We start from the raw sequence: 26,513 nt of genomic DNA, 5'->3' as shown, positions 1-26,513 counted from the left end.
AAAAAACAGGGTGGAGTGAAAGCGAAGAGTTGTTGTACACACTATACAGGTTACCAGTTAATTTAATGTTCAAGAATTTGGACTGTGAGAAAACTAGAAGACTCCAACATGAATCCAGAAAGGTTTTAACTTTGATCCTTCAGGCCCTGAGGCACGAGTACAAAACAATTCACCACCATGCAGCTTTCTTATAATAATCCGTAATTTTTCTCCCCACAGACATAAACACATTTTTTTTCCAAGGTCTTTGCCTAAGCACATTCAATTTAAAATAATATACTGGAGACTGCACTAGAGTTTTTAAGGATCAGCTTTAATTGGAGTAGAATTAGAAAAATTATTCAAAGAGCCGCTTGTGGGATGAACCTCTTTCCTGGGAAGTCCAAACATACCTGGAGACATGCTTACCAAATGGTTCATAAGCAGCAGGTTGTTACTGGAATGTCAGTTCATGCACAAAAGAGTGAGTTTGAGTGAAAGTTAAGAGTTGTTATTTACATTCGGGTTCAGATGCTTTTCAGTACAATGCATAAACATTTGGTCATGTGTAAGGGAAACTAATATAGAAGAGATGGAAAAAGGCAGTTACCACAGTGCAAGCTCAAACCCCAGTGACTTCACTTATAGAAAATCAAAGTCTGAAGAAACAAAACGCAAACAAAAAGAGGAAAGCACTGGGGGTGGCCATGACCCAAAAGAGCCAACAGATCCCATCCCATCTGCCGAACGTGGATAGGATCTAGCATGGATCTTAAATGGCTGCCAATGGCACTGCCACACTGCTGACACAAGCTTCAGGATCAATGCAGATCTGTGTACAGGAGGATTCTTTAAGCTTATCTTCAGAAAACTGACAGAGTTGAAGGAGCAAATTTTATCACTCAGCGGGACAACAGAAATCCTAAACCAACAACCTATGCATCCAAAGAGCTTTTCAGGATGTCTGACCGAGCCAGTCACCTTATCTGCTGGAGATTTGGGCTGTGAGACTTCACAGCAAGCAAAGCTGGAGCTTGCTCTGCTGAAGGTCTCAGAGATTATAGGGGGAGATACAAAGAGCTCCCAGACTTCATTGAAGATACAGGATTTTCCACAAAATAGTAAAATTCTTTACTGCCACCAATAACCTTTAGATATATTGTGTTAAAAGGGCTATATCTCACACATAGTTCTTTCAATATTAACATAAACCGCTGAGAAGTCTCCACTTCTTTTTCAAAATGTGCTGAAGTGCAAGGAACAAAAAACTAAATATCTACAAGCTGTAAATTAGCAACCTATGTGCTGCTGCTCTGAATAAAAATCATAAAAATCAAACATCCAATTAAAATATATTTTCACATTTGCAAATTGATAAAGGTGGAAATTCCGTGTTTCGCACCGTGCGGTGTAATCCAAAAATCATCATGCGTAGGACTAAATGTGTTGGTTTATCTGCACACTGTGGATAGAAGATTAAGGTTTTAATTGAAGTTAGAGGGAGTCGTGTTTTTAAAAAATAGTGCAGGTTGTTTCCATTTTTCCAGGCTGTCGGGCATAATAAGAGGTTGGAGCTGCACGCAGGATAAGTGACAAAGGTTTTCTGCTCTAATAGCTTCTGGATCTGGCAGCTCCCTCACATGTGCCAAAAAGCAGAGAGCAACTCAATCTCAATCAGCCTTTTCTGTAATGAATATTTGAATCTGCAGCGTGAGGACGGGGGGAGGGTTAGCTGAGCATGTCTGAGTTCAGAGCAGGAGGGAATGTATGATTTTTATCCTGGTGACAGGTGAGGTGGAGAGGTTCAGCTCTAAGCTCCCTCACGGAGAAACCTTGCCAGCCAGAGTGGATAGCAGGGAAGATTGGATTTATTTATTTAGCTTTCTGTGGTGCTAATGGGGAAAAAGAATAAATTATTGAGTAAAAGTCAGACTTTAAACACTGCTGCAATCGATAGTTTGGTTGATAGTTTGAATTTGTTTGATTTTTAGCATATACTGTATATAGATAACAAAATCTTTAAATCTTTTATTTTAACCTGACAAAAACCCAACATCAGTTGGGCTTTATTCTTAAATCTTATATTCTTAACTTATTCTTAACTTAGAAATTATGTATTTATATATTTTGAAAGCTTAAAAAAAAGCAGTTGAACGGTGGTGCTCTAGCATTATTTCATTCGAATCAAACACATAAAAGATTTGGAAGTGATTCCAAGTGTTGAACTTACACTTGGTAGCTGTTCAGTGGAAGCGAGGGAGGTCATTAGGCTGAAACCCAAACTAATCCAATCAGGGAGATGGGGAAAAAATAGGAGTAGCCAAATCAGCAATTTGGTTAATTATTTAAAAAAGGATGAATGCACTGATGAGCTTAGCAACACCAAAAGGCTGTGAAGACAACAGAAGACAGCTAAAGTGCATGATGACAGAATTATTTCCATTGTTAAGAAAAACAACTTCACAACATCTAAACAAGTCATTAACACTCTCAGAAAAGAAGGAAGGTGTCAAAGTCTAGAACTGAGAGACACCTTCTTGAATGTAAATACAGAGGGGATATAACAAAGTGCAAACCACTGGTTACACTCAAAAAGAAGAAGGGCAGATTAGACTTTGCCACAAAACATTTAAAAGAGACCGCACAGTTAAAGCGAGAGGCAACAACCCTATCTTTGAACCAGAATGACGGGGAGGGAAAAGTATGGAGAAGGAACAAGTCATGATCCAAAGCATGCAAAATCATCTGTCAGTCATGGTGGAGGTAATGGTACAGCACGGGCAAGTATGGCTGCCAGCGGAAATGAGTCACTAGTGTTTATTGATGATGTGACTGCTGATAGAAGTAGCAGGATGAACTGTGAAGTCTGCAGAGCTACAGTCTCTGCTCAGATTCAGCCAAATGCTGCAAAACTGACTGAACAACACTTCACAGTGCAATTAGATAATGAGCCAAAGCATACTGCAAAAGCAACCCGGGAGTTTCTCAAGGTAAATAATGAGATATTCTTCAATGGTCAAGTCAGTCAGCTGATCTCAGGCTATAGAGCATGCTTCTTAGTCATTAAATACAAAACTGAAGGCAGAGAGACTCACAAACAAGCAGCAGCTGAAGATGGTTGCAGTAAAGGTCTAGTAGAGCATCTCAAGGGAGGAAATGCAGCACTTTATTATGTGCAAGGGTTCTTTGTTAGATTTTAGGCTGTCAAGTATTTTAAACAGTCCTATTATGTAAAATGATCTAGGTTTGCCCAATAAATCCTCTGAAAATGGGGGACTGTGTATAAATGTCTGTAATTCTGAACCTGTTAATACAGTACTTAAATTAAAGCTGAAACTTTGCACTTTAGTCACATTGATTGAAAAATCCAATCTGTAAAAAACCAAAACTACAACAAAATGTCATTGTACAAATACTCACTGGTCTAACTGTATGTCAGTACGCAAATCACTCCAACTAAAGCGACCTCAGAGTGCTGCCAATGTCCCTTTTATGCTTCTACATTAATCACCTAACAATGCAATAGTATAATGCTGGTCTATTACTGTTTTGACACAATTTAAACTTTTTTTTTTAATGACAAATCTTCAACTCTATCTTCGCATGTTTTGCAGCTTCAGCTTTAGCTCTGGTACTCTTTGAGCATTTCTGCTGTACTGCTCTTCCTCTGTACCCACACAGATTTATTCTCTTTTTAATATTTCAAGCTGTATCAATGATTCTCATTGATCTACAATGTACAGGTGGGTGGTATGACCTAAAACATGATTCCTAAACCCACTATATATTTTTTTCAGAGAAAAGGAAATTCTTCTCATTTATTTGTCATGTTGCATATGTTAATAGTAAACTACCCATCACTTTATTACCTAGTTTTACCAACCCAGCCTTCATCTTCAATAACAAGATTAAAAGATGCAAAAGTCTTGAAACACTCCTCATTTATTTACATTTTGCTAGGAACATAAGAAATGCAATGATTTACTGAAAAATGTAAAATGCATAGAAATACAATATATAAGGCAAGTGAGCAAAAAAGCAGCAATTTGCAAAGAAAAACCTTGAAAGACCTTCAGAGAAGAACTATTGCTCGAGAACATTTTTTTTTTAAAAAGTACAAAGTCTGGAGGCAAAATGTAAAGAAATGGGGGTGGCTTAAGACTTTTGTAATGTTTTTGATGAGCTAAAACCAAAGTGAATGTATTTATCAATCTAATGATGGTATCATGATATCCATGTCTTCACACTGAAGATGGGATCCAAGCTGCTGTTTCTGCTCACAGTCATGCAGTCTAACCTGCTGCTGGCCTTTCCTGGTCTGCCTCCGCACTCTTTTGTTCCCACTTACAAATTTGTTGCTGATTTAAGCAGACTTGCTCTTGCAAACAAACAAGGCTTGACCTTTTCCCTGACGTGTTTTCCATCATTGCAGTTCGTTTCTTTATATTGAATACATATTTTTGGAAATTAAGTAATAAAATACAAAGTCTTTTCAGCTTTTTCTTGTATGTAGTGCCTAATTACAACAATAGTCATTTCACAGCTATTTTTATTGTGTGGTATAGACTCCAGAACATTTATATAATTCAGAGGAAGCAGGTGCATTGCAGAGTCCTTCTAGCTTTATCTATCAGTAGGCTAAAGTTAAAACACCATCTTTCCCTTTAAGTAGCATCTGCACACTGCTCCTTCTTTCAAAACGGTGTACACGGCTGAAGTAGTACATGTATATAATATGACAACATGCATAAATAATAAATAAATCACCATCAATAAATGATCTTTAAAGCATTTTACTCTACACTGCAATTACTCCTAGCCGGGTAACCACATGTATGGGCCATTATATTAACCTTTCAATAAGTCTTTGTGGGAGTTTTGCATGTTCTTTCTGTGCCTGTGTGGATTCTCCCTGGGTATTTCGGCTTCTTCCCACATTTCAAAGACATGAATGTTAGGTTAACTGGTGATATTAAACTGGCTCTAGGTGTGAATGTGAGCATAAATTGTGGTATTTCTCCTGTGATGGATTGGTAACCCGTCGCCCAGTGACAGCTGGGATAGGCTCTGTCTCAAATATTAATTTACATAGAATTATATGAAGTGCCCGTGTCATCCCCACGGAAACCTGCTGATAGTTTTTCTCCAGGCACACGTGGGGGCCACTTGCTACGTGTCTCTTTGTGCTTTATTGTCCTTACTTATCGAGCTCATTAAAGCAGTGTTCTTTAATTAATTTATTATGTAAGTATTTCTCTTAAAAGAGCAGTTTTTGCAGCCATGTCAAATATGGGGGGAAATGTGAAGACTGGGACTCTGTTAAAGTTGCCCAGAGGGTTGCAGAAGGCAACAGCAATCAGACAGAAAGCATGGTGTGGGCTGTACATGAGCGTGACATGTCCTACTTATTTTTTTTATGCTATTATGCCAAAGAGTGCAGGGCTCTTTGTTTTTGTTTTTTGTTTTTATGTCTGCAACTAAAATGAACACACATGATTTGTATGAATTTTATGATTTCAACATTGAGGTGGTATTAAAATCAGTAAACAACTCTCTGTAAACAACTTAGGCTTCACACACTCACAGCCATTTTCCAAACATACCAACATTTTCTTGGCCCAGCAGAAATGCTTGTGAAAAAGCCCAGAGGACGAGCTTTAAATGCCACTGACTTGAAGGCTGAACATGTAGGGTAAAAGCAAAGTTTGCAATTGTAGACTCAAACACTGAGGCTTGGATGGCACATAAACAATTTGCCGAAGAACTATGGCCAGAGGGCACAGACGCGGCCTAACACATTTCGCGGTGCTGATGAGAAAACTGTGTATGATTGTGGATCAAGTGATGGGGAAAGAATGGGGAAAACACCGAGGGCCACAGCTACAAAGATAAAAAGATGCTGTATATTGGGCGGACAGGCTGGGTAAAAACTGTGGTATTGAACTTCTACACGGAGCCTGTGGGTGTATTGGAAGGCAGTTGTTTATAGCCGGTCAGCAAGTGCTTTGGACACAGCAGGCTACAGTAAAGATGGTGACCTAACTGGAATTTGTTCAGAATATTGATTGTGCTGTGGCACTTCTGAAATTGAGCCTTTAAAGGAGATTAGCTGTCGTTAAATGTGCCTTTTATTAACCAGCTGATGAGGAATGACACAGAGGAGGCGCTACATTAGCACGTAGATACACTATCAACTCCTGCTGCACCGCTGTCGGTGCACTCAGATCTGCATGGGAAATAACACATTAGCTAATGTTTCCCAAGAGATGACAGAAAACGGGAGCAAAAGGCTATCTGATGAGCAGTTGATTGCAAACATATATAAGGTTTAGTGCTAAAAATGCACTGTGCAGGAAAGGTGGGGGTGGCGGGTGGGGCACAGTCTCAGTAATAGTGATTTACTTGCACAACGTGTGAGAGCTGGATCATTATTGTGGAAAAATGTGAATTCTTCCCACACTTTAGCCCAGGGGCTTTGTTTAGATTTACTGCAGCGAGCAGACGGCAACTGATAGGGGATCATCTGAACCTAGCAAGGAGTCTGAATCCCCCTTATTAAGAAACAGACTTTCCTTTTTGTTTTTTGTTTTTAATAGATGGTTTTAAGTAGTGGTTGCAATTTTCAAATAGACGTTTATTTATGTGGCCTTACATGCTACAGTTTAGACAACATGATAATACACTAGCGTTCTTCTTTCTAATCTTCTTTAAAAAAAAAAAAACACTAAAATCCTGGTTCAGTGTTTTATAAAAGTATAGTATTAAACTGCTGCTATAATGCTCCAAATCTTAAAGGGAATTCATTTATTCTCTTTCTTTCTGCCCGTAGAATAAAAAATTTGTTGTCTAACTACTGAATTATTCAAAAGGAGACGTCTTTAGGCCAGTTTGACTGAGGATAATAGAAAAGCCTCAGCCAAAGAACAAAACACAGGCAGTGAAGGAAAGTATATCAGTGCAACATTTCTGTGAACCTTTTTTGAGAGGCACACCTTTTTTGGGGGGGGGGCACACATACTCTCACAAACAGCAGAAGAAGTTGAGTTTTTCCTCCCCTCTCCTTATTTTATTTACTGGAGATGTAATGCAGTTTATTTATTTATTTTATGTGAAAGGTGACTTTTCCCTGCCCCGTGATAAATGAACCCTGACAAGGGAAGTGCAGCCTGCACACATTGCAGTTTCCAAAGCCTAATGCAATTGATGAGGGAACGCTCAAAGGTGAGGTTTTATTTTCACTCTCTGAGAACAATATGAGGCTATTGTTGGTTTCGGATGTTTTCTTTTTTTCAGGAATTCAGGCTACAAATTCACTCCAAAGTCCCAAGAGTGGCACTCTTTTTCTCGGTTCTTCAATTTTTTTTCTCATCAAAAGCGACTTAAGACCTACCGCCTGAGGCACGCCGAGCTATTTGTGTTTTCTTGGTAATTCGTGCATTTACATTTTAAAATGAATACTTGACGTTGGGCTTAGTGTGACTGAAGCAAACAGCAAAGGGTCAGGACCTTGGCTCAGCATTCTGCTTTGACCTGGTTGTCTGTTTCTGCAAGCCTGTTAATTGACTGGGTATTTGTAAACTGCACCCTTCTGGGTTACCACCAGTCAGGTCATTAATAATCTGAACTAAGCGCCAAAACAAGTCCAACACTGAGAGTCTAATTTGACCATTCCTTTGTTTTGCTGGGTGTGCTGGTTCCCAGTGAGCAGCTGGCTTTAGTTATGGGGGATGAAAGTACATAGAAAATTGACTGAGATGATGTTAAAGGTAAACCAGAGTAAACTGGGTAATGAATTAAAGTAATATCATAAGTAATATAGTAAGACAGGCTCTTTGAGAATCCATGAATAGGGAGCAAAAGAGGCTGAAGAGGTGGAGGTATGCTCTGGAGACAAAAAGAAAGAAAAGTCAGTAGAAGCAAGACAGAATACATTTGTGTACATGAGAGGGAGACTGGTTTAACAGTGAAGATACCAGGAGCAGATGAAGTGAAGGTGGATGAGTTTATCTACATGTGGTCAAACATCCAAAGCAAAGGATGGTGCACACGAGAGGTAAAGAAGGATGAAGGAAGGTTGGAGTTTCAGGGGTAATTTGTTGACCCAGGAGAGTTCAAGATGTTAACATTTTCATTGAGAGTGACCGGACACGATTAGCAATGAGTACATCTGAGGGACAGCTCTGGTTGAGATAAAGGAGACAAAGTTAGAGAGGCAAGGCTGACATGTTTGGGTATGTCCACAGGAGGGATAGTGGGTAAACTGAACAAATGATGGTGAACATGGAGCTGCAAGGCAGGAGGAAAAAGACCACAAACAAGGTTCATAGACGTATTGAAGGAGGACATGTAGAGGTTTGGCTTGACCAGAGGAGGATGCTAGAGATGTGGTGAGATGGAGGCAGAGGGTCTGCCGTAGTTACCTCTAAAGGAGGCAGCAGTTTACACCTGAATGACTTCTGTGTTATTTCAATAAATTCTTGTGCCTTATCCTCTTGCTTTTGATTTCCTCATCTTCTCTGTGCCATCTTTCTGATTTTTTTTTTGAGGTGTTATTAGTCACATAGTATTTATCTGTCTCTATTTTTTTGTTTTGTTTTATTTTAGTACTTGGTGGTCAAGAGTCTCGTGGGGTGCTGAGAAAAATCTGTGACATGCTGGAGGTAATAATGAAGAGGATGGATGTTCTGTCAAAACTGGGCAACACAACTGACACCCACAGGCTGGATGAGCTGAGCTCGGCACTGGACAGGTACAGTATAGCACTGGCTTGCATTTCGATATGTGTATATGTGTATACATGTATATAGACATATATATGATGCCAAGCTAGAGTTGTGTGTTCTGTGGTTTCCTTGGCAACTGACCTTTTCTTATGCCTGCACTTGCTCCAGGTTTAAGGATAGGAAGCTTCCAAGCTTCCTCCTTTTGGTGCATTTATTATTAGTTCCCCTGTTAGATATCATGTCCATCATCTCTGTGTCTTCGTCATAGACAGGAACTCTTTCCTCTCAGAATTCACTTCTGATGATCTCTAGAGATCTGCAGGGACATTTTCTGTTTACAGTATGGCTTGTTCACTGTGTAACCGATTCGATCTGCATTTAATGAATGAAGGCAGACGTATAGTGCCTCACCTAACCTGAACCCTGATTTCACAAGTGTGATGGGAAAATATTTACTGGCTAAAGCTCCACATATTTATATTTCTATGTTACAGTTTAGTTTCCACTGCAGAATGCTCCCTGAATACACCCTCAGTCTCACAGTTCTAACAATCATTTAATTGGCCTCTCAGGGACTAAACTGGAAATGTTACGGTGACAAAGGGCAAATAGTTTCAAAACCAACCACAAATGCTGATACATATTGGGTAAAAGTTCACACTTGAGGTTAGCGTTAAATCTCCCACCAAGAAAAAATTTGCTCACCTAGTATAATGCTGTGAAAGTAATTAAGCTGTCCTCTCGCTCTTCACCAGCTGATAGCCTTTTACACTCCCAGATTGATGGAAATATAGATGCTTCTGTGTGAAACAACCAATGTATGTTTGCACAATGAGAGGCTGTGCGTGTGACTCCTGTGCTCAATCCGGTCGTTAAGTCTGACGTCACTAGCCGTGTCTGGGCCTAAACTCCGCTGCAGGTCCATATATCAAACGATCACTATGGCATTACTGAGAGTTGAAAAACTGTCTAAACTCTTTCATCTTTAATAAAATGATCAGCGTTCTGCTCTACCAGGTGTACCAATTGAGTTTAACATCCAGGCATCCATGAAAACGGAATTTATGACATTTAACGGAATTAGAAGTTAGCAGGGAGTTAGCTCGCTAGCTTCTATCTAAATACAATATAGTATGTCCTGACTGTCGGGTTTTGGAAACAAATTAAAACGTACAGCTCTGTTATCACTTCCAACATAAAGGAAGACAGAAAGCTAAACAGCAGTGACGTTTGTAGGGTTACTGAAGTTGGGCTAGCTGGTATTTAATAATGATGTGCTAGCGACACAGCTATGTTAGCATAATATAAACAAGCTAACTTTTTTTCCACTCGATAAAAGTTAACGTGAGAGTTCTCGGTGGTCAGGAACAAATGTAATCGCATGGCAGGATGCTGTAAAAGGACCAAACTTCAGCCAGGAGAACAACTGAGATAATCCATCCACAATACGAGGTTAGTCATTAATATACTGCTGCATGGGCTGGGCTGTAGTTCCATCCTAAGGTTTTAAAAACTGAGCTTAAATAAATGATTAGCGGTAATAAAAGCCGAGGGAGGTCAACAGTGATCACTGACTGTTTTAGGAGCTTTTTGAGATTAAATAGAAGAAAATACAAAACATTAAACATGTTAACAACACAAAAGCCATATTAAACGCAGACTACTTTAGGCCCGGAAGTAGGATTCATCACGTCATCACTTAACGACCGGATTGTATATCTGTGTGACCGCTAATTAATCTGTGCTGCCCTGTTGCAATTTAAGGGATAGAAAAAGATATTTGGCTGCCACTTGCTTCTTGGTAAATGGTAAATGGCCTGTATTCTTGGGTGCTGGCTCTGTATGGACTGAAGTGGAATGAGATTGGGTTTTAGAATTATGTTAAGTTATGCATATAAGCACAGTATGATTGCTTTCCCCTGACACACACGCGTGCATACACACAAAATAATAAATGCTGCCTAAATGAAATCAGACTTTTTCTGCTCGATCTGCATCTGGCCCTGGACCACTGTTTCATTTGTTTTTGCGAGTTTCTGCGGGTTTACATATTCAGAGCTGTTTAACGAGCAATATAAATTCCAGAAATACTACTATATAACACAAGTGCTCATTTGAATAATTCATTTAAGTGTCATGTAAAACAGCAATGATACACTGCAATAAAGTGGTTCCACTAATGAATATTGGTTGGTTACAACGCAAGCAGCAACCAAGTTGTGTGGTGATGTGCAAAAGTTTAAGGTCACGATGTACTTTTCTCTTAGTCTTTCCATGTCAGATGTTTATGAAGCAATGTGTTGAGCCGTGCAGAGACGAGGATCAGGCCGCAAAGGATCGCCTTTAACCGTTTTAATAGTGTTCACCAGCAGCTGCAAACAGAAAATATTTACTCTTGTGAAAACTCACCCTGCAAGGCAAATCTAGTAATAGCAACCTGTAATCTTATTATCTAACTACTTTTCTTTGGACACACAGGGCATATCTGAAGTAGAAAGTGTAAATAAGTGGGGGGAAAAAACTGTTCTTCTCCACAGCATCAGCACTATTACACAGATTGTAATGCTACGAAATGCTATGCTGAAGCTGTTATTTGCTAATTTGGTTAATCAATCAAGAGGATACAGATCTAACTTATGTCCTCTTTTCTAGTTACAGTTTAATCCACATGTTTTGGGACAGTGAGATATTTTTGTAATTTAGCCTCTGTCTAATTAAATCCACTGTGGTGTACAATCAAGATCTTCAGTATAAAATTAAAAACTAAATGTGACACTTCTGCTAAACAGCTTGAATTAAAACTGAAACTCTGCACTTTAGACACATCATGAATATTTCATTTAAAATCCACTGTGGTGGTGTACAGAGGCAAAGTTGTACACACACACACGTCATTGTCTAAATACTTATGGGAAACAAATGGTTTGGCAGGATCATTGCGTTACCTTACATAACACTTATTTCAGCCACAAATGCGTATTACTTACTCACTTGCATGTATAACCAGAGAAAATAGCCAGGTAATGCTGTTTTCAGGTGATGTCTGAAATTGAGTATTTAAGCTTAAAGGATTATTTAGTTTTTAGTTGTGTATGGTTATACTTGCAAGATAATATCCAGCAAGATATCAGGAGAATTATTTTTGTGTTTTGTGTATTTTTTAAGAAAACTGATTTGGTTAATTACTACAACAGAACTACTTCCTTAAGTTTAATGGAAGACCGTGGTTTGTTTTACAAATACACAATGCATTCAAATGTACCTGACATACATTACAAGTGAGTGAACACATCTTTTAGAGCAGTGTTTCCCAACCGCTGTGCCGCAGCACGTAGGTGTGCGTGAGAAATGATCAGGAGTGCCATGGAAGATTGTCTGGCTCCACCTGATTAGTGCTGTAAGCGATCGGCGTGAGTAATGTGAAGTACAATTACATTCTCTTCCACTAGAGGGCAGTACAACTACCTGCTCTAATTAATTGGAGGTAAATGATCTAAATTCCAGGAGCAGGACCACGCCTCCAAACACACACCCCCACACCCTAACCGCAGCTCATTTCTTGATTAAGCCATTCGCCTTTATCTACTAAAAATGCTCCTGAACCGAAAATGACAACGTGGGCCCAGCTGGTGAGATGGGTTACCAACTGTTAGTAAAACAGAAGAAGATGAAGAAGAAATAATAGTCATACTGTGAGATGATGGTGCGCGTAATAGATAAATATTTGAAGAGAAAAAGTAGCCAATCTGACCTGGGTCCTGGAGAGAATTCGGACCCAGATGAACGCCCAACAGTCCATCAAAAAAGTGGTCATTAAAAAAGCAAAAAATGGTGCGCTTGGAACAAACCGAACCAATTCCGCTGTACCTGGTGCACGGAGAAAACTTATCAATATGTTTTTTGTGACATTTTTGTTTGGTGGTGTGCCATATGATTTTTCTAATGTGAACAATGTGCCATGGCTCCAAGAGCGTTATTAAACACTGGTCTAGAGCATAAGAGCAATCACATTGAACAGGAGAACTACAGTCTTCCCATAGTAACCAGGCCTAACAATTTCGGGTCCTTCTTTAGATTATTCCATTTAAAAGGTGAAGGGTAATTAAAGGCCCTTTTTCCAACTGGTGTTCTGACTTTGAGAGTGTTGGCTGCACCGGTTATGTATTTATATGCACATGTACACAGATAAGAAAACGCCAGCCCAAGCAGAAAGGGATGATTTAAAAAGCAATTGGTAAAAAGTCTGTGGGCATACAGAGAGACTGTCATGTAATTTCCACATTCAGTAATAAAACATAAAGCACAATGGTAGACACTGATCAGATGCATTCAGAAAGAATAGGTCACTGTAATCCAAGAAATACTGGGAAAGAAACGTTGCAGAAATCAAGTATTTCCTCGCCTGGAGAGATGAACTAAATTTATTCCAAAGAAAGAAACTTCATTTAAGTTTCAGCTTGAACACAAGCTTTTCAGTGTGAATTTTAAATTCAGATCTATAATGATGCCTAAATATTTATGTTGTAACCGATTCAATTTCAGTCCCTTGAGCTGTTTTCATGGTTTTGATGTAAGGGAGTTTGTGTGCCATCTTTTTGCCATTTAAAAATAAGTTGAACTAGACTTTTATTTCTTCCTGCATTAAACATAAACTTTGAATTAAGTGTCACTAAACGACATCAAAGACAGGCTGCAGAGCTTTCAGGGTTTGTACTCCTGAAGGGCATGAACAATAAATAACTGTGTGTTCTGCAGGTTGGGAAATGTGGTGAAAAAGTTTTAAAACAAACTTGTTTAAGGTGTTAACCATGTGTATAAAAGTCTTTCTGTTCCAAAGTTTTCTAGTAGCAAGACCAGGAGACAATCTGGGTGCACTTCAAACTCTTGCAAAGAAAACGACTCGCATAGTGAGGGGATGAAAGTGGATGCTTAGGAAAAAAAAACAACATTTAAAGATTTTACACTTATTCTTGTAAACATAGACCTGAGGATTTCCTTTGTGTATTAAATTCTGTATACCTTTGGGTTTTCATATAGTTGGTTGGATAAGAGATTATAAAACATAATTCAGGGGACATTGCAGATTACGACATCTGACATTTTTTTTTAATAAAATGATTTATACATCAGCTAAAAATCAAAATAATTAATGTCTGAGCTGCAAATGTTAGTAACATGTATCACAATTTATAGAAATGTATACACAGGTTTATAACAACTTACCGAATGCTCATACAAACAGTACATAACTACCTATGAATTTTAGACATCTTTAAAAAAGTGTTTTTTTTCAAATACCAGCAGAAACTCATTGATTTTTATGCTGAGGCGTACTGGGGTTTCTTACAAGAGTATTTTATAATTCATCGCACAAATTCTTTAACAATTAATGGGGGCATTCCCAAGGTGAGTAAGTTTATATTTTTGTAAACTTACTTTGGTATTTAGTTGTTTTTTTTTTCAGGTTCAGGTCTGGATTTTAACCGGGCCATTGCAACACCCTCATTCTTTTCTTTTGCAGTCTTTCTCTGCTTGACAGCTGATATGAGGTTATGTCTGTACAAAGGATGTTATTCAAGAAGGCTTGCAGCTGGCTGAAATGCAAATTTGCAAACCTAAAGTGTGCTACCATGTTCTTCTTAGAGATGACAGGCTTTCTCCTTCCAACCAACCTAGTTTTTCATAGAGCAATGAATTCTGTGAAAGAATTTCTTTTTCATATTTTTGTAGCCTCTGTGTTGAAATGAAAGATCCTGGATGTTGAAAAGTTCCTGATACTCCCCTGTTATTTTTTTTATGTATTTAGTTTTGCTTGTTTTCTGGCATGCTACGAAATGGCAACTTAAAATTGTGATATTGCATAATGTTGCTGATTTCGGACTCTTCTTTTGTCTTCATCCTAGTTGTTCTTTAGTTCATCCAATGCATCGTCTTCTCCATTGTAAATATTGGTTCCTGATCCTTTCGCCAGCAGCTTTTAGGCCACAGAGGTCAATTGGAGTGAAACACATTTGCTAACAACCTAATTGCCTTCTGTTTTTATTTCCCCAACAGACCCGCTTTAATATGCAGAGTTACTATATTATCTCAGCAAATAAATTATCTGTCAGTGTTTTAAAAGCTTTTTTGATTTCACGCCTCAAGATCTAGATAATTAACATTTCTTCTTCTGGTTCACGCTTACTGTGAAGAGTGAGAAAACAACAAACTGAATGGAAGGAAGCTGTTACAGAAATATAGCGCTGTGTTTCATTGACAAGCCTATTTGTGGTTCACATTTAAGATATTTCGGGTCTTTACAAAGTGTTTGTGTGTGTTTTTGTGTTTCATATGCTTGATTAGGATCCAGCCCATTGGTCTAGTGGAGCGAATTCAGGCCATAGCCCAGAACATGTCAGACATGGCAGTTAGAGTGGAGCAGATCCTGCAGCGCAGCATGGCCTATAACAGAGGTATGATTTAAAATGCACACACAAACACACACACACACACACGAAGAAAACAAATACAGCCCTTCTGATGAATCTTCCCGTCAATCTCCAATCCATCCAATCCCAGAGACTCCTTTCCTGCTGCCCACATACTATAAGCCAAACTGTCAAGTTTGGATCCAGTTTAGCACTTTGCTGCACAATTTATGTCTAACATCCACTCGCTTGTTGGTCATATTGAACATGATAGACATTATTCACAGAACATTACCCTGGAGAATAGCAATCCAAACATGCAATATCAAAACTACACAACTACACAACTGCAGGACATCTAAATCACAAAGATGAATTGCTGCCTCGTTAATGGGATCCGGGTCTTGCCAAGCTTTCTTTATTGCCCTTCATTCTCAGTTACTTTATTGGGAAAAGAATAGAAATCAGCGTGATTTGATGCACGGCTCAGTTCCTCCTCTGTACCCCCACCTTGCACTTGACTGAAAACAATTCAACACGATGTCCGATTAAAATACGCCAGATCATTTTTCTGTTGACATAATGGGCGCTATCACTCAAGTGGGGCTGATCTAGTTACTTTTGGTTACAGCTGAATGGCAGTGGCACTTTTCTTTGTGAGAGCTCTGTTGTTATCATGCTAATCAGTAGTTGGAAATTATTTGTCATCCATTCTGTTCTTTGATGCTCGGTAGGTGCTGGTGGAGGAGCTGCAACTTCTTTTTTTTTTTTTTTAATTAGGCTTACTAGTGCTGGGATTTTAGACGGGAAAGAGGAAGGGGAGAGATACTCAATGCAACAGGAAGGGGCAAGAGGGGAAAAGGGAAGCAGGATTGTGGTGGGGGCGGATTCCAATTTTTATGAATCACACTAATGCAATCTATCTATAGTAAATCCAGTGAGCTGGCCGATGAAGAGATTTAGCCATTTAGCAGGGGAATATGAGCTTTTACAGGAGCTTGTCTGTTATCTGCCTTTCTCTCTAATTTATCTCCGTTCATCCCAAGGGCTGGAGAATTTACAGTATGTTTTAATACAAAAAATAAACAGACTTGAAGCCCAGAGGAAAGACTGTAGACTATAGATCATGTGCTAGTCTTATCCTCATTTCAATGTAGCTGGGCTATATAAAATCTATTTTTAAAAAAAAAATCTAATATATTGACAGGATTTCTAAAAACACTTGAAAGAAATATAAAGATTTTACTTTGGTTGTCTGAAAACAGTCGAAATTTTGGTTGGACATTACCATCATGTTTCTCTTATCCTCCTCTACACTATATGGACAAAAGAACTGGGCCACCTACACATTACACCTACATGAGCTGCTCAGCCATGGAAAATGGTGCCATGAACCTCCCAGTGCTCAGGTTTTGTGCTGACGTTAATGCTCGAGTAGGTTTCAAGTTCTGGGGTTTTTGAATCAGCAGAAGGCGATGACTTTTACGCACTATGAGCCTCAGAACTCGACCTCCCTGCTCTGTAACTTTACCTGGTCTGCCACTTTGTGTCTGAGTCTCTGTGATTTCCAATAATAATACCACTTTCAGCTGTTGTGGAAAATCTTAGAGTGACAAAATTTCACAAACTGACTTGCTACAATGGCAGCGTCCTATTACTGTAGCATGCTCAAATACAGTGAACGCTTCAGGACTCTTATTGTAAATGTAAACAGTCGCAGCAGATGGCTGCTACTCCTTGACCTTGATTCTGCTGGAGGTTTCTTCCTGTTAAAAAGGAGGTTTTCCTTCCCGCGGTCACCAAGTGCTTGCTCATAGGGAGACTTTTGATTGTTGGGGTTTTCTGTCTATTATTGTGAGGTCGTTACCTTACAATATCAAGCACTTTGAGGCCACTTGGCTCTATATAAATAAAATTGACTGCATAGCTAGATTTTTATACAGCTGTGCCAATGACAGTAAAAACCCCTAGTATATGTGTTAGGCTTTGTGTAGCAATATACAGCGTGGAAAAAAAAAAATCTCAACAATGCAGCTTTTCTTTGTTGATTAATGCTTGTGTCTAATGCGTGTAGTCTTTTGTCAGAGTGTGTTTAAGCATTGATAAATACCCTGCTTTTTTTTTTCTTTTCTCCAGTTAGGGACGGAGCATTCGGACAGTGTGAGATTCCTAAAGATCCCCGTTATCCAGACTGCCCCAGTAAGATGGATGTAAGTCTTTATATCTCACTTAAGTCCAAACGCAGAGAGCAATCATCCATTTGTCGTGTTGTGGCGTTTCACCTTGGTGCAAGCCAATATAAATCTGCTCTAATAAGATAAGGGAATGTTTAACCTTCAAGCGGCCGAGGTATTTTAGTGTCTAAAGTGAGGTCCTATAGAACACTACAGAGACCTTTTATTTAATGGCTCTATTTAAAGCTATAACACACATATAGATTTCCTCTATGATAGATAGATATTCTAAGATGTTCTACTATAATTATGGTTTACAACCCATTTATGCCAAAAGGAGTTAAGAATACGAATTATAAAAACAAAATGTCTTTGCTTATATAATACTGGAAAAAAAATACACTTTAAAATTTAAGGTATTTGAAGTTTGTGTGAAATGTATTTTATAGTGTGCTTATATTGTTTTACCAGCAAAATTTATAAAACCTGTGGCTTTGTAATACAATAGCGATCATAATTGATACTTATATGCTTCGTTGTACTTTAAATGCTTGTAGATCTTTAATATTTAAAAGATTTTATGATTAAACATACATAAATATATAAGTTACAATGAGCTGTTTTCATTAACAACCACTTCTTTCCATTTTCTTCACTACAACAGTTTTTGTTAAAGAAAGTGTGGGGGGGGGGAATGAAAGGCACAGGAGACCTCAATTTAAAAACTCAAAGTAGGAAACATGTTTTATGACTGAAAACATCACAATATGTAAAAAAAAGAAAGAAAGAAAAAAAAAGCTATAAAAAACCCCATTTGGCCACGTGAAGGCTAAAGGCTCTTAGCAGAAAACTGGGTTGTCTAAGCAATGGACTGCACTTACTAATCAAAACAAAGAAAAGCAGACTATAAAAACAGATGAGTAAACAGAGTTTCATAATTGCAGTTTGGGAAAAAAATACTGTTTAATAAAAACAGCTTGGGTAAATAAAAGAAAAAGTCATTGTGCTTTATGAAAAAACTAAGCTTGTTCAGTATACTGCTGTCGCAACGAAGTGTGCTAGTATAGCTGTGTACCAGACATGTATACAGAGAAAATAGTTATTTGTATGTATTAAGCAGACCTTCATCCATCATCAGTAATATGCCATATGGATGTATTTAATATAGACTATGTGACAAAAGTACTAGACCACCTGGAGGATCTCCTCAGCCAGGAAAATCCATGCCACGAAGCTCCTGGTGTAAATTCTTTGTTCTGACGTTAACGCCAGAAGAAGTATGGAACGCTGCATTTACTGAGTCTGCAAAAAAACTGATCTTTGGGATGGAGTTCAGTAACTGCAGCCTACTGTAGAGAACACTGGACGTGAAAAGTTTTGTTGAGTCAGACTTCCAAAGCTTTTTTCTTTTTAAGTTAATAGCATCCTAAACTTGTTTCATAACGGGGATCATTAGATTATTTAATCTAAGCTTAATTAGACTATTTAGCCAACCATTCTCTTCCTCTCATCCTTATCAGGGTCAGGTGGGGGCTGGAGCCCAGCTACCATAGGGCGAGAGGTGGGGTACACCCTGGACATGTCACCAATCTGATGCAAAGCCAATCAGACTAATTTAACTAAAGAAAAGTGGCATCACGCTGAAGCAGAAATGTGTAGACCCCACTGATAAATGGCAAAAGCCACACTCCCATGGTGATATCCAACATTATGGATTATTTAACCATCAATATCTTTGGAAATTTTTATTGTTTTGTATTTACAGCTGATCACCTTATCTGATCAGTATGCTTTCGTCTGAACTGGCCTAGTTGACAGAAATGTCTGTATTCCTGTTACGAGATGGTGATTCTTGGCTAAAGTCACAAGTATTTCCACATGTTATGTTTTTTGTTTATAACATGCTTTTACTCAGGCTTTTGTCTTTTTAGAAAAAACATTTTTGAGGTTGTGGTAATGCAAAAAAGTAATAATAACATGATAATAATGTTGACAAGAGGCCTTCCTCAGGTCAAGGAGAACATGAAGGACAGTTTACAAAAACTGAATTCTGTAACAGCTTCTTTTGTTGGTGGTGTATTGGGCCAGTATGTCTTTAGTATTCAACCCCAACTTTTCTTTCCAGTGGATGCGTGCTCGTTGGACCTCGGACCCTTGCTACGCCTTTTATGGCGTTGACGGCTCTGACTGCTCCTTCCTTATCTACCTGAGTGAGGTGGAGTGGTTCTGCCCCCCACTGGCCTGGAGGAATCAGACCACTACACCTACCTTAAAGCCTCCCCCCAAGAGACAGGTAATATAATATTTTCACATCATTTCTTCCAATTGCTTCTGACCTTCTGGTAGCCGAACAATAATTTGGAACAGAGAGCAAAGTGACAGTGATTTAGGGGCTAAACATTCGCCCACTATGGCCCAGCCATGTACAAGAGCTAGAAGCTTTTCTGCAGAATAAAGGAGAATTCCTGTTGCTGAACTAAGGAATCTTGCTGGGTTGTTTTCACGGCTGTGCATTGATGAAGAAGAACTCAAGAGGGTGGGGGAGTGCAATGTTTTTAAAGTCGAAATTCTCACCGGCAGGTCAAAAAAGGGGCTGATGCTCCACTGAGGAAGTGCATGGTAATCTGCACTCGCATGAAACGCCACCTGTGGTGTCGATCTCAAAGTTATCATAAGCCTGAAATTGGCAAAAATATAAGAAAATATGTGAAATTGGCAAATAAAAAATAATGGTGTGAAATGGTGAGTGGTTCGTGCTTCGATGTTCGAGGATTCAGTGGCCATATTTGTTGATAAGTTCCCTGCGGAGGAGAATAAGCAGCTGTAAATTATCGCTTAAACGGTGCTAGGTGTCGCTCCCAGTTTTCACTGCTGTTTGCTTTCCTGCCTCATTTGATTTTTATTTTCAGCATCAACATGCGATGCGCTGAGCTTACAATCACTCTGCTAGGTCTACCCATCCGTTCGCCCCCATCCTCTCCCCCGCGTCTCTCCCCAGAGTAATGCACTGCCAGCATGATGGGCCCTGACGTGAAGTCTTTCTGCAGCTCTGCCTTCTGCTGTAATTGCCAGCCGGTACTCACTGGGAATACTCCCAATGCGTCCCTTCAGTGCTCTGCATCTTGTTTTGCTGTACACAAGTTGCTCTTGAGAGCAATAATCCACCTGTATTGAGAGAAGACGGTGCAGCTCTATGTATTTTTTTTCTTTTATAGTATATGTGTGTTAGAGAGAGACAGTTTGGGTTTGTGGTCATCAGCTTATTCGCTTCTAAATCCTTTCAGCTCTTCTATGCAGTCTCTCCTTCGATTAACGATCCCATACTGGTTATGCCTTATAATGCAGTGATTAGAGTGGGTGAAAGAGGAAAATCTGGGAATCTCGTGTGTCCTATCCAAGGAGTCTACCTCAGGCTAACGGTGGATAACAAGACACTGCACACTGTTTGTCACCTATAGATTTTAAACTACATTCAATGAAAACTGCTTTATTTGTTAAGAAAAAACAGCCATCATAACGTTTTTCTAATATCTCTCACCCGTTCATCTCAATACCAGCATAATCCCTATTTCCTGGTGTAAAATTCAGTAAGGAATTATTACAACAAAAGAATGAAATTAATTATTGGCTCATGAAAAGCCACATCTAATTTTCCTTCCATTTCTGATACCTTTCCTCTCCTGTCATCCAGGCTGTTTTTCAGTCTGACATCGGGGCTCTGATGGAGCAGGTGGGCACCGGGAAGGAATCTTTGAGCTTCATGAAGAGACGCATACGCAGGCTGGCAGCACAGTGGGCCTCTGCTGCTCGGCGGCTGGATGACAAGCTTCGCAACCACTGGAGAGAGCAAAAAAGGGTGAATATGAGAGATTTTCACACGCAAATGCTTCTGCGCACACTGGGGGAAAAGTGTGCGCAGAAGGAGAAGTAGTCCGTGATGCGGTTTCCTCTTTTCAAAGTGTTGTGACAGCAACATACAGCAGATGAGTGCTCTGAATAAAAGCGTTTATCTACAGTTTTTTCCCTCGTTATTTATTTTTTTTTCCTGTCTTCTAAGTCTGGAAACGTATTCCTCAGTTTCTAATTTGATGTAAATCCATCTGGTTCGGCACTGAGGGGAAAAAAAACCTCTCAGCACAGAATGTTTCTACTCTAACAAACTTGCTCACACACCAGACCAAGTTACCAACAACCGTGACACTCAGATGAACTTTTATGTTCTTCTTAATCTTTGCTTGCTTGGTGTTAATTACACTATGCTGAGGTACAGACATGAACAGATGCTGACTCAGAGTAACTACTGAGAGGCTTTTGTGCACTTTCACCTCTGACAGCTGCATTTCCACCAAGTATCAAGAGATGTCCAGTGAAAAAGCACTGGCATGAGTGCATGGTGTATTTTGGCGAGAATTTAGATTGTACATTTGGGAATAAAAAGTAAATGTTCAATGCCTGTCGCAAAGATTGATGTTAATTATGGCATAAAACAACAATGTGTAATGCAGAACACCCACAAGATACAGCCATGGCAGATTTCCCCACCTCTAGACTTTTATCTGAATTGCTGTGGTGTTAGCTGTTTCACATCTTGATGACGCATTGATTAGCACTGTTGAAACTTCTGTTGCTGCCTCTGGGGTGCCAGCAGTCTGCTTTGCCTTAGGCTGCTCATATGTTTTTGGTTCAGAACACAGGAGTTAAAAAACCCACCAAAACAAAAACCCCACTGTTTTTAACCACTACAACCAGGGGCTGAAAATTCACTGTAGCCTAAGGCAAAAGCACACTTTTTAAAATATCAGCTGTTTGTTCTGTTCTTAATTGTTTTAATTGATTGAATTTTGTCTGATGCCAGTCTGACCACAAAAATAGTAAAGTAATGCCAATTCCATACCATAATCTGTATATCAAAGATGGACTGCATACAGAATAAATCAAGCCTTAAAACTACTTTTTCTCCAGATGCCACCAGATGGCAATAGCTTTGGTTGCAACAAGTCTTGCATCCCATAGCAGTCAGACTTTTCTACTGAGTGTAAGAACTCATTTTGTTTTATATTGAACAAAAATTTCAGTCCTTTTTCAGAAATCTTGAGGCCTTTACACACTGGCTCCGTAAAATCTGTAAAAATCTGTGCAAATATTTTGTGAGTTAAAAATATTTTTCGGACTCAAACATGAAATTCTCCCTGTTGTCGGCTTCTCGTGAGAATCGGATGAACCCAGAATCCCAGTTTCTTCCTTTTCTTGTTTAGAAACATCATGACCAGTTCATCATTGCTTGATGCCAACTTAATTTTTTTGTCCATAGTGCATATTTTGAGGACGTATTTTCCGCAAAAATGCAAGTGTGTTGAGTTTGGATCTGAAAAATCTAAACTTTTTTGCAAAGGGCCTGAATTTAATGGTCTTTAGTGATACTGTGTTTCAAAATAGAGGATTATCTGTGGTATAGCTAATAACTATAGTCTCATCTCGAGGCTACAGGACTTTAGAAACCTGCGGGTGACATCACAGTAGCTATGTCCATCTTATCCAACTGCTGCTTTTGCAAAGTCTCAGTTTTGGCCCATTTTGTATTTTGGAGCAAGGGGTGACAGTGTTTAGATGAAAGTGTACTGCTAAATTCTCTCCTATTAAGTAAAGCTTGGTTAGAAAGGTACTTGCATAGATTGTAGGGGTACATTACACAGATCTATTCTAACTAGTGCTAAGTGGTATTCTAATGAAATAACTTCTCTCACCAAAAATAGACCATGGCCTTCTTGCACAGGCTCTAAGGAAACATGGCTGAAACAATGACATCATCTCCCTGGTCAAAACTGGTCAGTGAATCGTAAACAGACCGATACTGACATTGTTTCCACATGGAACAGAGGTCCAGTCACATCTTATTATTGTAATGAAGTAATTAAATGTCTGAACTAATTTGGTTTGAACATAAATATAGTCATATGTGATTATAGCCATACAATTACACATCCTCTCCATGTACCGTATGGTAAGTTATTTGCCATGCATGTTTGTGTGGAGCATCTTATTAAGAAGCTACAGTGTCATTATATGTGCCTTGCTTCTCATTATGATGCTACTGTAGTCCAGATCTCAGTTTCATAAGCTATTTTTACTGAGATGGATGTAGGCCGTTCTCCCAAGACTGAAAGAAATTCAGAATTGCTGAATTCTGTCTTTTGTAAATGAACTCACATTATCTTGGCATTATGTTGTGTGTGTGTATTTGTGTTGCTCTCATCAGCCAGTTTTCAACTGAATAAATCAAATTTCTCTCTATTAATAGGATTCTGCTCTTTCCAAATGCCAGCTTCTTTTTCCCCCACTGGGAAAAGAGAGCTTTGTTTACTGTAATGGTCTGCGTGACAGTAATAGTTACTGTCCATTAACCAGACCCTGCAAGCTTGGCTTCCTTTGCTGAAACACTGAGAGCTGTTGAGCAAACAGAAATGCACTGATTTGTGTGAAAGAGAGATCTTTATAGAGTGTATCGGGCCAGCGTGTCCAGTTTTCTGATGCCTTTACTGTTTCACTGTACTCTGAGCTTTTAGTGTTTGAGTGAAAAACTTGTCCTCACCTCCTACTTTATCGTTCAGTAGGTATGACTCGGCATTCATGTGATACTTTAGTAAGTCATGAGTAACTGCTGGTGAGTCTTTTGTGTTTGTTTAAAGTCTAACTAGAAGCAAAAATCTTGATTTAAATAGAAAGGGTAAGGAAATGCATGCATTGCAATTGCATGCTCTTTTAGGTTGTGGGAACTGAAATCTGTTCTGAGTCATTCTTTGACAAGCAGTTAGAAATCGTGTCTGATATTTTTGGTTTGTTGATTGAATTAATCTGTTCAAATACAATTAATCTGCCTCTGAGTGGACTGGACACAGAATCATCTTCAGATAAAACAATAACATCAGCATCCTGTCAGAACAGATGGTCACACTGGACTAGAGGCTATGTATGTATGTGTGTATGTATGTGTGTTTTTACAACTTCAACCTAAAGTGCTCTATCTATGCAAGATAGCATGGGTGCACGTGTGTGTATATACGTATATGTACGTGTGTGTGTATAGAATAGAATAGAATTCAACTTTATTGTCATTGCACATGCACAGGTACAGGGCAACGAAATGCAGTTTGCATCCATCCAGAAGTGCTTTAGTGATATAGATATATTACAATATATATTAGCAATAATATAGATATGTGAGTATATTACAGAAATGGGTCTATTATGGTATGTTATAATGTACACGGTATGAAGTATGTTGTGAATATTCTATAACTATAAGTATGTACAGGCTGTAGTGAGTACAAGCTATGTACAGGATATGAACAGGATATAAATATGAAAAACTATACAGAATATGAAATAAATAACTTTACAGAATCTGGGATATACAGCTATACAGAAATGGGAACTATGCAAGTTGTAAACAGTTGTAGGATTAAAAATTATCGAATGTACAGAATGATTATTTACACAGAGCTATACAGTAGTGCAGTTAAGATAAGTGAGGGTGTAGATAGTTTCTACAGAGGCTATATAAAGTGCTAGTGGTTGTGAGTGGTGGTTCAGTCCATGTTATTATTGTGTTTGAGGGTACAGTTGTCCATTGTGGGTGTGTGTATGTTCAGTCCATGAGTTTAACGTGGGTCAGATGTCAGGAGGCAGAGTTCAGGAGTCTGACAGCTGTGGGGAAGAAGCTGTTCCGGTACCTGGTGGTCTTAGTCCGGAGGCTCCTGTGGCGCCTCCCAGAGGGCAGGAGGGTGAAGAGTCCATGTGATGGGTGACTGGGGTCTTTGATGATTTTCCCAGCCCTTTTCAGACACCGCTTCCTGTAGATGTCTTTTATGGCAGGAAGTGGTGCTCCGGCGATGTGCTGGGCAGTTTTCACGACCCTCTGCAACGCCTTCCGGTCCGAGGCAGAGCAGTTCCCGTACCAGACTGTTATACAGTTGGTCAGGATGCTCTCGATGGTGCAGCGATAGAAGTTCACCAGGATGTCTGAGGACAGGTGGTTCTTCCTCAGAGTCCTCAAGAAGAAGAGGCGCTGGTGAGCCTTCTTGACCAGCTTGGAGCAGTTGGTCGTCCAGGTGAGCTCCTCGGAGATGTGGACTCCCAGGAACTTGAAGCTGCTCACACGCTCCACAGCCGTCCCCTTAATGTGGATGGGTGGATGTGGGTCAGCATTCCTCCTGTAGTCCACGATGAGCTCCTTGGTCTTCTCGGTGTTAAGCAGCAGGTTGTTTCTGTCGCACCACTCAGCCAGACGATCCACCTCCTCCCTGTAGGCGGCCTCATCGTTGTCACTGATGAGGCCAATCACCGTGGTGTCATCTGCAAACTTAATGATGGTGTTGGAACCATCAGCAGGTCTGCAGTCGTGGGTGAAGAGGGAGTAGAGGAAAGGGCTCATCACACAGCCTTGTGGTACACCGGTGTTCATTGTGATGGTAGATGAGCAGCGGTTATCCAGCCGGACATGTTGGGGGCGGTTGGTCAGGAAGTCCAGTAACCATTTGCAGATGAGGGAACTGATACCCAGGTCTGTCAGTTTCCTGATGAGTTGTGAGGGGTGGATTGTATTGAATGCTGAACTGAAGTCTATAAACAGCATTCTGGCGTAGGTGTTGTTGTTGTCCAGGTGTGAGAGGACAGAGTGCATTGCGATGGAGACTGCATCCTCTGTGCTCCTATTCTGACGGTATGCGAATTGGTGGGGGTCCAGGGTGGGGGGGAGACAGGATTTGAAGTGTGCTAGGACCAGTCGCTCTAAGCACTTAGTGATGATGGGGGTGAGTGCTACTGGGCGGTAATCATTGAGGCAAGATGGGTTGGAGTTTTTGGGTATCGGGACGATGGAGGTGGATTTGAAGCAGGCCGGTACCACAGCGTGGGCCAAGGTCAGATTGAATATGTCTGTGAGCACTCCTGCAAGCTCCCCAGAACACGCTCTGAGAACACGCCCGGGGATGCCATCAGGGCCTACAGCCTTGTGGACATTGATCCTGCTCAGCACCGCTCCTACATCGGTGGGGGAGAGAGTCATAGGTTGGTGGTCTGGCGTCATGTCTGCTTTGGTTGTGGTTGTGGGGTTCCCTCGCTCAAAACGAGCATAAAAGTTGTTGAGCTCGTTGAGGAAGGAGACATCAGAGGATGCGGGGGAGGGTTTGGTGGTCCTGTAGTCTGTGATGGTCTGGAGTCCTTGCCACATG

The 26,513-nt window shown here is 39.8% G+C and overlaps 1 protein-coding gene across 2 annotated transcripts in view; it reads left to right on the top strand.

The window, feature by feature from the left end:
• The window catches only part of mgat5b (alpha-1,6-mannosylglycoprotein 6-beta-N-acetylglucosaminyltransferase B), a 71,568-nt gene that overhangs the window by 6,316 nt on the left and 38,739 nt on the right, over positions 1-26,513 (top strand). For both annotated transcript variants that reach the window (XM_026165432.1, XM_026165433.1), the window contains exons 3-7: positions 8,584-8,728; positions 15,045-15,154; positions 17,246-17,319; positions 19,409-19,576; positions 20,975-21,139. In XM_026165432.1, coding sequence (XP_026021217.1) covers positions 8,584-8,728; positions 15,045-15,154; positions 17,246-17,319; positions 19,409-19,576; positions 20,975-21,139 — 662 coding nt within the window. The remainder of the gene's footprint in view (positions 1-8,583; positions 8,729-15,044; positions 15,155-17,245; positions 17,320-19,408; positions 19,577-20,974; positions 21,140-26,513) is intronic.

Source organism: Astatotilapia calliptera, chromosome 4 (assembly GCF_900246225.1).
Source record: "Astatotilapia calliptera chromosome 4, fAstCal1.2, whole genome shotgun sequence".
Taxonomy (NCBI): Eukaryota; Metazoa; Chordata; class Actinopteri; order Cichliformes; family Cichlidae; genus Astatotilapia; species Astatotilapia calliptera.
The sequence above is the reverse complement of the archived record's forward strand: the minus strand, read 5'-3'. Positions and strand labels throughout refer to the sequence as shown.